General features: G+C 36.1%; 2 protein-coding genes across 2 annotated transcripts; both read left to right on the forward strand.

Moving 5' to 3' along the window:
- On the forward strand, positions 562–9090 carry LOC109331152 (protein transport protein SEC16A homolog). The gene is made up of 14 exons (XM_019565466.1): positions 562–802; positions 905–2841; positions 3017–3337; positions 4563–4682; positions 4762–4884; positions 5018–5185; positions 5319–5444; positions 5525–5659; positions 6399–6526; positions 6600–6708; positions 6790–7092; positions 7208–7342; positions 7419–7714; positions 8040–9090. The coding sequence occupies exons 2-14, from the start codon at positions 1057–1059 to the stop codon at positions 8560–8562; spliced, it is 4272 nt and encodes a 1423-aa protein (XP_019421011.1). The 5' UTR covers positions 562–802; positions 905–1056; the 3' UTR covers positions 8563–9090.
- Positions 9352–11825, forward strand: LOC109330696 (chaperone protein dnaJ 13-like). Its single transcript, XM_019564965.1, has 4 exons — positions 9352–9681; positions 9770–10062; positions 10804–10918; positions 11651–11825. Exons 1-4 carry the CDS (start codon positions 9538–9540, stop codon positions 11732–11734), a joined length of 636 nt encoding a protein of 211 aa, XP_019420510.1. The 5' UTR covers positions 9352–9537; the 3' UTR covers positions 11735–11825.

The following is a 12620-nucleotide window of genomic DNA, read 5'->3' on the forward strand; positions in this document are numbered from 1 at the left end:
AGAGTAGCGCAATATCCATCTAATATCAACATATCAACGTGAAGATTTATATATAATTAATATATTATTTATTTGTAATTTTTAAAAAAATCATTAATAATTAAAAATAAATAATAAATAATAGACTAACAATATATAAAACTTTTAAATTATTAGTGCATTCATTTTTTCCCTCAAAAAGAATAATAACTATATCATACACATACATAAAAGAATAATAAGTTTAACATACACATACATAAAATTATTAATTTAAGTATAGCTCTATTATGAAAATAATAGAGTTCATTTAAAGCTAAGTTGCAAATTGTCAAAGCCAAAAGGTAGTGTACATATTATAGATTATGTTAGAGATTGATTGCAAAAGTAATAGCATCCATGGTTCCATTCACATTGCAATAACAATTTTTTTAGGTTTCTTCACGATCAGGGCATCTTCAACGAGTTCATAGGAATTATTTTTAACTTTGCTTCGTCCATTAAAAATAATAAAAGAATTTGGTCCAAAGTTTTAATATCTATATATTATCAAATATACAGTGAAAAATATATTCTCTTGAGGTGTAGGTCTATTTAGGGATAAACCTAAATAGTAAGATTAACCTTGTAGTGAATTTTATGTTTAATTGTTTCTGTTTTTGTGAAATGTAAAGAGACAAAATTAGAGTTTATACTCTGAAGGCTTTCTATTTCTACACGCTCCTTATTTTCTCTCTCTAATTATTCTGAAACACATGGATCTCTAAAGTTATGTTTTTGTTTTTCTACGTTGAATTGAAGAACTAACCTTTTTCAGTTTCCGGTATGTATGCATGTTAACATTGATTTTTGGTTATTATATTGCATGTGTTTCACAATTCCCAGATCTTGTTTGTGATTTCGATTATTGCCCCTTTTGCTTCAGGCAAGCTTTAAGGTAGAAGTGATTTTTTTGTTGTTGATGATTTTGGTTTTGGATCTCGCCGTTTAGATTTGATTTTAAGGTGTGAAATTGTAAGAGGTTCCAGGGAATTTGGTTTTAATAGAGAGAAATTGAAGGGTTAAGGATTTTGGCCCATGGCTTCCAATCCTCCATTTCATGTAGAGGATAACACGGATGAGGATTTCTTTGATAAACTGGTTGAAGGGGATGATGATATGGGGCCTGCTAAGTCTGGCCATGATGAAGGCAATGATTCCGATGAGGCTAATGAATTTGCGAATCTTGGTATCACCGATGCTGATGCTACATTGGAGAATTCGGATGTTGGAGAAAGTGGGATTGAACTCAAAGGGGAAAAGCGTAGTGTAGAATTGGATGATAATTTGGTTAGTGGACATAAACAAGAGGCAAATTTGGTGCTGTCCTCTAGTTCGGTTGGATGTTATAATAAGACAGATCCTCCTGGTAACGATGTGATGGGATCAGAATTCACGTCTGCTTCAGCTGTAAGCGATGTTGATAAAATCCCTAGTTCTGGAGTTAAGGAGGTGGGTTGGAATTCTTTTTATGCTGATTCGAATGAAGGCACAGGATTCGGATCATATTCTGACTTATTTGGTGAGTTGGCAGATCAATCAGGGGATTTTTCAGGGACTGCGTTTGATAACTTAAATAGTGAGGTTACATCTGGAAATATAGTTCAAAATGATGCCTTAAATACTTCAGTTAATTACGTGCAGTATGAAGATGGTCAAGGTTATGATGCATCTTTAGAGAATTACACAAGCACAGATAGGGATGGCTTAAATACTTCAGTTAATCATGTGCCATATCAAGAAGGTCAACCTGGTGATGCATCTTTAGAAAAACAAACAAACGGGCAAGATCTGAGTGCCAGTCAGAATTGGGAGGATCTTTATCCAGGCTGGAAGTTTGATTACAGCACTGGGCAATGGTATCAAATAGATGAGTATAATGAAGCAGCCAAAACTCGGAGAACCTCTGAAGCCAATACGGCTGTTGATTGGGCTGGTTCTTCAGATGGCAAAACTGAGTTGTCTTATATGCAGCAAACTGCTCAGGCCGTTACTGGAACTTCAGCTGAAGCTGGCACAACTGAAAGTGTATCTAGCTGGAGTCAAGTTTCACAAGGGAACAATGGGTATCCTGAGCATATGTATTTCGATCCTCAGTATCCTGGTTGGTATTATGACACCATTGCTCAAGAATGGCGATCATTGGAAGCATATAATTCATCCACCCAGTCTGCTGTTCAGGCAGTTGAAAATGGGAATGTTTTTGCCAGCAATTTCTCAGATAATGGTAATAGTTTGTATAGAGAGTATAGCCAAGATGGCAATTATGAATCACAGGGCATTGGTAGTAGTCAGGCTGTAGATAACAGCTGGAATGGTTCATATGGTGTTAACCATCAGCAGGGTTTTGACGTGTACACAAATGGAACTCCTGCTCAAAGTGGGGATAATATAACGTCTGCTGGTAACCAGCAATATACTCATTCATATGGTTCAAGGGTTTCTGGTGGTAACCAGCAAAATACTTCTAGCTCCTTTGGATCAGTTGCATTGTACAACAAAGTAAACCATGACCATGGTTTGGTAAATGGAACTGTCGAACCACAAAGCTTTGTCCCAAGCAGGGATGTTGTTCAACAGTTTAATCATTCAAATACTAATTTTGATAAAGAAAGGAAATTCTCAAATGATTTTGCTGAAAGCCAGAAATCCTTTAGTTATTCCCAACAATCAGTCCAGGATGGACATCACTACTCATATTCCCCTCGTGCTGGAAGATCATCAGCTGGACGTCCACCACATTCCCTGGTAACCTTTGGGTTTGGTGGAAAACTCGTCATAATCAAAGATCACAGTCTTTCAAGCTCATCATATGGAAGCCAGGTTAATTCCTGATTCTTATCCAAAGCTTTGATCAATGCATTCATTTGGTTTCTGAGTGATTTAGAGGTTGCTCTTGTATTACTTCTCTTTGAAAACATATTTCATCTTTCTACTCTAGTTCCCTGCTAGTGATTTCTTAAAATGATTAACGATGTATATTTATTTTTATCTGAAGGGTGCTGTCCATGGTTCTGTTTCTGTGTTGAACTTGATGGAAGTTGTCATGGGAAGCGTTGATTCTTCAAGCATCGGAAATATCACTGGTGATTATTTTCGTGCTCTGAGCCAGCAATCTTACCCAGGTCCATTGGTTGGTGGCAGTGTTGGAAATAAAGAGTTGTACAAATGGATAGATGAGAGAATTGCACGCTGTGAATCACCTGATACTGATTATAAGAAAGGCGAAAGGTTAAGACTTCTTCTTTCCTTGCTTAAGATAGCTTGTCAACATTATGGAAAACTACGTTCTCCTTTTGGTACGGACACCATACTTAAAGTAAGTTATATTTATTGTCGTTCAAACTCTTCTCTTTGATTCTTTCTTTTCTATATCATTCTTAATCATATTGGTTATGTTTTTAAGCTTGACCAACATTCTATCAAAAGCTGAACTATGCACAAGATTGTGTTTTGGATTAGCTATGGAAAAAAAGTGTTAAAAGTTGATTGTGCAATGTGCATATTCAATTTTTTTTAATTAAATCAGTTATGAAAATAATAATTTATGTTCACATATATTAATTCGTATACGATTTTAGTACAGTTTGTTTTTTATTGTATAAAAATATGCAAGCAAAGCCTTTTCTCACTAGGAAGGCTTACATGGATCAAATGATGGTATTGTGTTCTGTCATAAACAATATATTTAGAAAAACCTAAGTCATTTTTAATGGTATAATCTATCGGGTTTTTTTGTTTCCATCTACCTATAAGGCTAACTATTGGGCTATCCTCCCTTTGATCTACTCTTCTTGCTAGGGCTTCTAAAGGTCTTTTGCTCACATGCCCAAATCACCTATTTGAGATTCTTCCAACTTAGGTTACCACAATAACAATATATAGATTGCAATGCTTAGTAAAATTGTAGACCAGTATCTATTTTCTTTTAGCGTTTGTGAAATTATCACTGTTAGAATAATTGGGCCTAACTCCATGCCAAAAGCTAGCTCATACGGGAGGATTGCTCAATTTATTATAAATGGCTCTTGCCTCATATTCTTAAGAGATGTGGGACTTATACTTTAACAAGAAAATGAGAAAAGCATAATGCTTAAGTACCAGCTTAAAATAAAAAGCTGTTCTATCTGTATCAGTGATTATAATATGCTTGCCATTTCATTAAAATCTACAGCTTAATTGTGAAAAAAACTGTTTTCAAAATAATTAGACTTCACCAAATTTGCACTAATTGCAACACCATTAAGTGTTACATTTTTAGGTTAACTTTCACCTATGTGCATACCTTGGAGACCTATATTTGCTTTCATGCTGTGTCTCTATTATATTTTGTTGATGTAGAGGATATCTGTACCTTTATAAGCGGTTTTTAACATTATAATTATAGTTAATCTTCACATGGCTTTTGTGCCCTATTATTATGATTAGCATTACTTATCATACCTGTAGGTGTGATAGTGAGTCAAATTATTGCCTGAATACTATTTATTCCTCATGGAATCACTTCGACATTGTCCAACCTCTTGGGTTTGTATTTTATACAGGAAAATGACACTCCGGAGTCAGAGGTTGCAAAACTTTTTGCATCTGCCAAGAGTAGTGCCACTCATTATGGGATGCTGAGCCACTGCTTGCAAAATTATCCTTCTGAAGTACAAATGCGAGTGTGTATTAACTTAACTTCTGAACCAATCTCCTTATCACACTGTTTTGTATCAATTACTGAGTTTGATTTTGATATAGGCAATGGCTTCTGAGGTACAAAATCTTCTTGTTAGTGGAAGAAAGAAGGAGGCCTTACAATGTGCACAAGAAGGGAAACTATGGGGACCTGCACTCGTTCTTGCTTCGCAACTTGGTGATCAGGTCAGATGCTAATTTTTCAGAAAATACTGTTCGATATTTAATACCTGAGCTAGACGATCCCCTATGGGTTGTACAATCTTTTCTCATAATGTCTTTGTTTGGGGATTAATTTTGGTGCATATTTGCAATGCAGTTCTATGTTGATACAGTTAAGCAAATGGCACTACGCCAGCTGGTTGCAGGGTCACCTCTGCGCACATTATGCCTTCTAATTGCTGGGCAACCTGCTGAAGTTTTCTCTACTGGAGCCTCAGTTAGTGAGCATCCTGGTGCTTCTAATATGCGTCAGCACTCTGCACAGGTGATCCTAATAGGATAAGGAAGGAATCCATGCGATAGCTGCAATCCAAATGTCTTGTTACTTCATTAGTTTCATAGTTGCAAATGTCTATTTCTTTTTATTTGGCATATAAGCTTAAATTTTGCAATTTCAGATCGGACCTAATGGTATGCTTGATGATTGGGAGGAAAATCTGGCTGTAATAACTGCAAACAGAACCAAAGGTGACGAACTTGTAATTGTTCACCTCGGTGATTGCTTGTGGAAGGAAAGAAGTCAGGTATTGTGCTCAATCTTTTATCTCTTCTGTTTAATGATTTCTGTTGTTTTCCGTTTTTCTGATTTCAAACACATATTTAGATTACTGCTGCACACATCTGCTACTTAATTGCTGACGCAAACTTCGAGTCATACTCAGATAGTGCTAGACTTTGTCTAATAGGAGCGGATCACTGGAAATTTCCTCGAACTTATGCTAGTCCAGAGGCTATCCAGGTACTTTGAAATCTTTTTTAGTTCTGAAGTTTTTTCTTCCTCAACATTTGGCTGCTCTGTTGCTTGTGCTTGGTTGGAGTCATTTTCTCACAAAATATCATGTAAACTGTCTACCTGCCAATGAAAATATTACTCCCCTCTCCTGGGGTGCAGGAGATGTAGGGAAGAGAGATTTGATTGTTGATATGTTGTGAAAGAGAGAGATAAAAAGAAAGAAAAGGTGTAAAAGATAGTGAACGAGAAAAAGTGGTAAGAATATAAGAGTTGATCTTCCATTAGCTCTCTCTCTAGAATTCTTCCTGTTACTAATTGCTCAAGTTTTGGGATTTTGCTAGGTTTAAACTGAACTGTTTCATATTCTCTAGTATGCCTGAATGCTTAAGATGTACTTTGGTGTTTTAATCACCCCTCCAGTCCTAGGTTTATCTTAAATAAAAAAACTCAATTGTTGTTTAATAAAAAATCTCATGTGATGTACACTTTTTAAATAATCTATCCGTGTCACATTTTTCCACCTCGGTATCTCTTGTTTTCTAAAAGTACCATGTTCAATACAAGTAGAACATCAAATCCTTTTCCTACATGGTGGGGTTAGTTACTTGAGACAAATGATGTCATTGTATGTTGTCATAAATTATGACCTCAGAATGGCCTAAAAAGGACATGTTCTTTATGATTTGATATTTGCAAGATGTGCTTCTTGCGTTAAACTTACCTTACCTGATTGGTACTTGGACAGAGGACTGAACTATACGAATACTCCAAGATGCTTGGAAACTCTCAGTTTATACTACTTCCGTTTCAACCATATAAGCTTATATATGCATATATGCTAGCTGAAGTGGGAAAGGTTTCGGACTCATTGAAGTAAGTTCACAAAACTTTATTTGTAATATTATATCTTCATATGATCCCTCTTATCAGTATTATTTGGCTTCAGGTACTGCCAAGCAGTACTGAAATCATTGAAAACTGGCCGTGCACCAGAAGTAGAAACATGGAAACAATTGGTATCATCTCTTGAGGATAGGATTAGGACTCACCAACAGGTACCTTCCTTGTTCTTTATTGAATCTTCATTATTTTCAAAGTCTTTTTACTTATCCTCCTGTTTCATGATATATGTTCAGGGTGGATATGCTGCCATGGCTCCTGCAAAATTAGTTGGCAAATTGCTTAACTTTTTTGATAGCACTGCACATCGAGTTGTTGGTGGTTTACCACCACCTGCTCCAACATCATCACAAGGTGCTGTCCATGGAAATGAACAGCATTACCACCATATGTCCAATAGCCAGTCAACAATGGCCATGTCATCGTTAGTTCCATCTGCTTCAATGGAACCAATTAGTGACTGGAATGCTGACAATAATCGAGTAATAAAGCATAATAGAAGTGTTTCAGAGCCAGATTTTGGTAGAAGCCCAAGACAGGTGTGTGATTACTGTGAAGATTTTGAGCTTCCTCTTGACATGCTTGCATTACTTATATTGTATTATATGGTGTTACATTTGAACTTGATGAAAAAATCTGGTTGATGTATCACAGGGAACGACCTCGCTTGATTCACAAGGAAAAGCACAAGTATCAGGGGGTACTTCTCGATTTTCTCGTTTTGGTTTTGGCTCACAACTTTTGCAAAAGACAGTGGGATTAGTTTTGAGACCTCTCTCTGGTAAACAGGTATAGTTAGTTGTTTCATATTCTGCCATGTTTTCCTTTTCTTGTCAACAATCCTTCTGACTGTGCCTATATGCAGGCTAAATTGGGTGAGACAAACAAGTTCTATTATGATGAAAAGCTGAAGAGGTGGGTAGAGGAAGGCGCTGATCCTCCAGCTGAAGAAGCTGCACTGCCACCGCCTCCGACAACTGCTGCTTTCCAGAATGGTTCAACTGAATACAACTTGAAATCTGCATTGAAGACTGAAGAATCACCCTCTAATGAGGGCTCTAACATAAGAACTTTAACTCCGGACCACAGTCCAAGTATGCCACTGATACCACCCACCTCAAATCAATTCTCTGCCCGAGGTCGCTTGGGTGTTCGGTCAAGGTAAACACTTACTCTTCGTAAGTCTTTATTAAGGTGACGTTTTAGTTGCAAGCACAGGTAAGTTATACTTATTGCTGGTTTCTCTTTTAGATAATAAAATTTGAATACCTATCAAGAACTACAAAAAATTGTAGTGCTTAAATGGAAGCTTGCATAGTAGCTGAATCTTGGGATGTAATTTATCTTTATCAAGACTGAGAAGGGTTGCCAGCTCAAACTCCAGAAACACGGGGGATATTTTGTCATTGATAGTTTAGTTTCTTAGTTATCAACTGAATTTGAAAGGTGTACAAAATTGATGAAATTATTTATGGACTTCACTCAGGTATGTTGACACCTTCAACCAAGGTGGTGCAAACTCTGCAAACTTGTTTCAGACCCCTTCTGTTCCATCTGTGAAACCTGTTCCTGCCGCCAATGCAAAGTTTTTCATTCCTGCTCCTGCACCATCAAATGAGCAGACAATGGAGGCTATAGCAGAAAGCAACCAAGAAAACAGTGCAGCTAATGAAGATCCTTCAACATCGGCCATGAATGATTGGTCATACCAATCTCCCAAACATGCATTTCCAACAGCCATGCAAAGGTTTCCAAGTATGAATAACATCTCAAAACAGGGTGCAGTGACACATGTCCGTAACTTCCATTCTGCTCAATCACGTCGAACAGCTTCGTGGAGTGGTAGCTTTAGTGATTCATTTAGATCTCCAAGAATGGAACAGATTAAGACTTCAGGGGAAGCTTCGGGCATGCCATCATCCACATTTATTCCCGATGAGTCTTCTTTAATGCATACACCTACAAAAAGGAGCAGTTTTGGAGAAGAACTTCACGAGGTTGAACTATGAGCAGATACCAAAGCTGTAAATATCACAGTTTTTGGTGAGCAAAGTAGTTGGGAAGTCCCTGTTTCTGCAATTTTCTGTAAGCATGGAATATTGGTATACACCAATGGAGTTCATACAGAAACATAAGATGTCTATCACCCTCCCCATCCAGACCTGCCGATGTATGATGATTCGATCTAGCGGCTCACTTGATAGTAAGTGTTGTTTTATTTTGAATGCCAAGGGTGTTAACACTGGCCACCATCTCTGCCTTAAGGAACCAGCATCTACAAGAGCAAGAAATAGAGCACCTTCTTACGTGATAGTACAACTCATTTATTCATTTTAGTGAACAAGAAAACACACATGCCCCCTTGAGGAAAAAAGATGACCTCAACAGATCAAGAACAAAAGAATTATGTATGGGATTGTTAAATAGAATATTGTCCCGTTTGTATCAGTTATTGTATGATACTAAATTTCCAAAACCAGAGCATCCAGTTTTTATTGTATGTTTTATAATTGCATTTATATATTGATATCATAATGTAACCACTCCTTTGTGCTAAGATTATGTAACTCTGGGTTTAAAATTGACTAATAATTGTTTGACTTTCATGGAAGAAATTATTCTAGTTAGTGGAATGAGAACTAATAACATAAGAGAGTATGTAGTTTTTGAAATTTCAAAAGAAGAATGGAATTCAAAGCTAGTGAGTGAAATCTAAATTCCCGAAACAAAATCCACCGTGGGCTTCACGAACTCATAACCCATCCACTTTATTCTCTTTATTTTATTATTAGTACTCATTTCTTCAACTACTAGGAGAGTTATGATTTATGAAGTTCTGTGTCATTGTGTGTGTACTCTTCTGACTCCTAAGGACTAAAGCGCAATTGGCAGTTATGAATTTCGTTCTGATTCGCACCAATCGGTGACGTAAGCTAATAAACCCTTAAACCCTTTCTACTCATTTGTAACCTCTAACAACCGCAATGGAGGAGCAGAACGGAGGAGAAGATAACAGAGAACTTTACGCACTCTTGAACTTGTCTCCAGAAGCTTCCGATGAAGAAATTCGCAAAGCTTATCGTCAATGGGCTCAAGTCTATCACCCTGACAAATACCAAGATTTTCACGTATGTTTCTATTTCCATTCTTATATGCAATTTCTTCAATCTATCAATTTTGTTTAGTTAGTTATTTATTTATTTTGATTTGTGTCAGATGAAAGATATTGTTACGGAGAATTTCCAACGGATATGTGAAGCGTATGAGATATTGTCAGATTCAAATAAAAGGCAAATATATGATATCTATGGTATGGAAGGGTTGAATTCTTATTCTGGTTTCGAACTTGGTCTGAGGCTTGATAAAGCTGAAGAAATCAAGGCTGAGTTAGAGAGATCGAAGAAAATGAAGAAACGCCAAAAATTGCTGACTCATTTTCAATCTTCGGGTACAATTCTGGCAAATATGTCTGTGCCACACTTTCTAGATGGTGATGGCCTCTTCAGAGGGTATATTGTTCACTTCATCGCACTTTTTCTCTTGTTTTTGTTATTCTCTCACTTTGCACTCCTTTGTTCATAAACAGTGAATAGTGTAGCTTTTGGTAGGCAGTTGGAAAGGAAGTCTCACATCGCCTATCTCGTTGTCTTGGGAATGGTTTAAATACATGTTGGGCTATTCCTCTCATAGCCAATTGGTTTTAAGATGGAATCTTAACATGGTATCAGAGATAAAGCCTGACTTTTTTTCCGGTTATCGTGGGCCAAAAGATGCCCTTTAGTTATGGGGTCAAATGTAACCCTTCGCCTGGTCAGGCAGGCTTATGTGGAGGGGACATGTTGGAAAGGAAGTCTTACATCGTCTACCTCATTTTCTCAGAAATTGTTTAAATACATATTGGGCTACTCCTCTCATAGCCAATTGGTTTTGAGATGGAACCTTAACACATGTTATAACGGGATAGAATAGAACTTCTGTTTTGCTTGTGTATTTTACAAATTGAGCAAAACAGGACATACAAGTAAAAAGTAGACCTTGTTTGTACTAAAACACTACTGTAGTTATTACTTCAGCTTGAAAGCTTAATGTTGTTGCTGTTTTTGTTATTTTTATTAGATTGGTGAAACAGGATAACTTGTTTTAGGAATGGTTTAATGTGATTGGGACTCTATCTTAATATAAGGCATGCCCTTGTTAACATTATAGTGATACTTTACATGTTCCTCATTTTATTGTGCTTCATAATGCAGTAATCTGTCATCGTACTCAGCTGCAACAATGGGCATTGCGATGTCTTTGCGAGATGGTTCATTGAATCTTTCAAATTTATGGACCCGACAACTGTCAGAAACAGCAAGTGGACATGTATGCCACTCACTCTCTACCTTGAACTTTTCTTTCTCTTCAATGAATTTATAACTAATGCACTTAGATTAAACCTGGCGTATAGTAGATAATATTGCAGTGGCTGAGATAATATTTGTACATAGTAGCATGGTATGAACATGTATGGATCTGCCAGTAATCTATCAAAATACGAATATACAACATATTTACGGATAACGATGAAATCAATTACTCGGACTAACTGCTAGATTTTTTTATATGAAGATAACCAGCTACAGTATCTGATATTCATCCAGGAAAGTAGGGTTTATATATAAACAAATAATTTATTGTTATTTCATTTCTCAAAACTAAAGTGAGCAAAGGAACGATTTATCAGTCATTTTCAAGTTCTAACTGGTGAGAACATGCTTTCTGCACTTGTAATAGATGAACATCTAGAAACTTCATATATTTTATACCTTCTGAGACCCAAATGACCAAATCCCTTAAAACAAAGTGGTGTCCTGCACTTGGCCATGTAAATAACTATCACATGGGCTAATCAAGTATTGTCAATCACATGGGCCAATCAACTATCACAGCACATCATCCGCCGTTGATTTGAATTACTTTTGTTTGAAAGTCAATAATGATTAATAAATCAATGATGGATGATTTGCTGATAATGTAAAAAATATTTACACTGTTATTGTATATATATTAAATCATTTTCTATATGTGATCACTCCCTTGTCATATGTGTTACAGATACAGATTGCTTTGAGACCACAGTCATCCATAGCTGTTGGCTGGCAAAAGAAAGATGAGAAGAGGCTACTTCTGGAGAAGTAAAGGTAATTCTATGTTTTCTGTATAATAAGGTCATCTGGGCTGGAGATTTATTACCTTAATTTTGTAAAACTACTATAAGTGATTAGTTTGTTTGACATGTACAATTTGAAATCATACACATACGTGGATTTAGTATTTGAAAGTGACTCAAGTGAGAACAATTTTCATATAAAAACTGTGAGAATAATAAATCTGGTCTCACAACCATACGTGGATGGTTATGATTAAAAATTAGTTATTAGTCACATGCTAACTTATTTTAATTTTGATTGTTCAAATAAGATCCAATAGTTTATATCAACTGAAAACCCATATGTAAGCGGTTAGAGACTTAGGTTTGGAGTATATCTGAATCGTAATGGCTTGATTAGCACTCCAATTAATGGAAAACAAGATGTGGGTATAGGTAGCAATATTAAAAGATGGTGATTGGAGAACATGCAAAAATAATGTCATGGACTCTCTCATGGACGCCTTTTAGGATTATTATTTGACCCCTCCTTGATTGGGAGTCTTCAACCCCTAAAAAGTCTCATTGTTAGTGGGATTTGAGAAAAGTTAAAAGCTATCTTGAAATATCTTGTTTTGAACAAATTTTTTTTCAGAGAATAATTTCATAGACTATTTTCACATATAATATATTTCACTTGACCCTTCCTATTTAATATTAGATTTCATACTTATATATCCAACAATTATTGAAATGATTAATCCTCAACTTATGCTCATTAAAACATGAGATGTTACAAATTTTCATTATGTATAACTTGTGGTGACAAGCATTGCCCATATATGTACTTTTATAATAATGTTAATTCAAAATTTATATATTTTATTTTGGAGAATTAAAATTGTTGAGGATAGAGCACAATGCGGAAGCACAAGA

Source organism: Lupinus angustifolius, chromosome LG17 (assembly GCF_001865875.1).
Source record: "Lupinus angustifolius cultivar Tanjil chromosome LG17, LupAngTanjil_v1.0, whole genome shotgun sequence".
Classification (NCBI taxonomy): domain Eukaryota; kingdom Viridiplantae; phylum Streptophyta; class Magnoliopsida; order Fabales; family Fabaceae; genus Lupinus; species Lupinus angustifolius.

Bases quoted from the DNA above. Each gene is read 5' to 3' on its own strand.
- LOC109331152 (XM_019565466.1), top strand. From the start codon at position 1,057: ATGGCTTCCAATCCTCCATTTCATGTAGAGGATAACACGGATGAGGAT. The intron at 5,186-5,318 runs GTGATCCTAATA...TTGCAATTTCAG, and splicing joins TGCGTCAGCACTCTGCACAG to ATCGGACCTAATGGTATGCT. The intron at 5,660-6,398 runs GTACTTTGAAAT...GTACTTGGACAG, and splicing joins CTAGTCCAGAGGCTATCCAG to AGGACTGAACTATACGAATA.
- LOC109330696 (XM_019564965.1), top strand. From the start codon at position 9,538: ATGGAGGAGCAGAACGGAGGAGAAGATAACAGAGAACTTTACGCACTC. The intron at 10,063-10,803 runs GTATATTGTTCA...TTCATAATGCAG, and splicing joins GGTGATGGCCTCTTCAGAGG to TAATCTGTCATCGTACTCAG. The intron at 10,919-11,650 runs GTATGCCACTCA...TATGTGTTACAG, and splicing joins CAGAAACAGCAAGTGGACAT to ATACAGATTGCTTTGAGACC.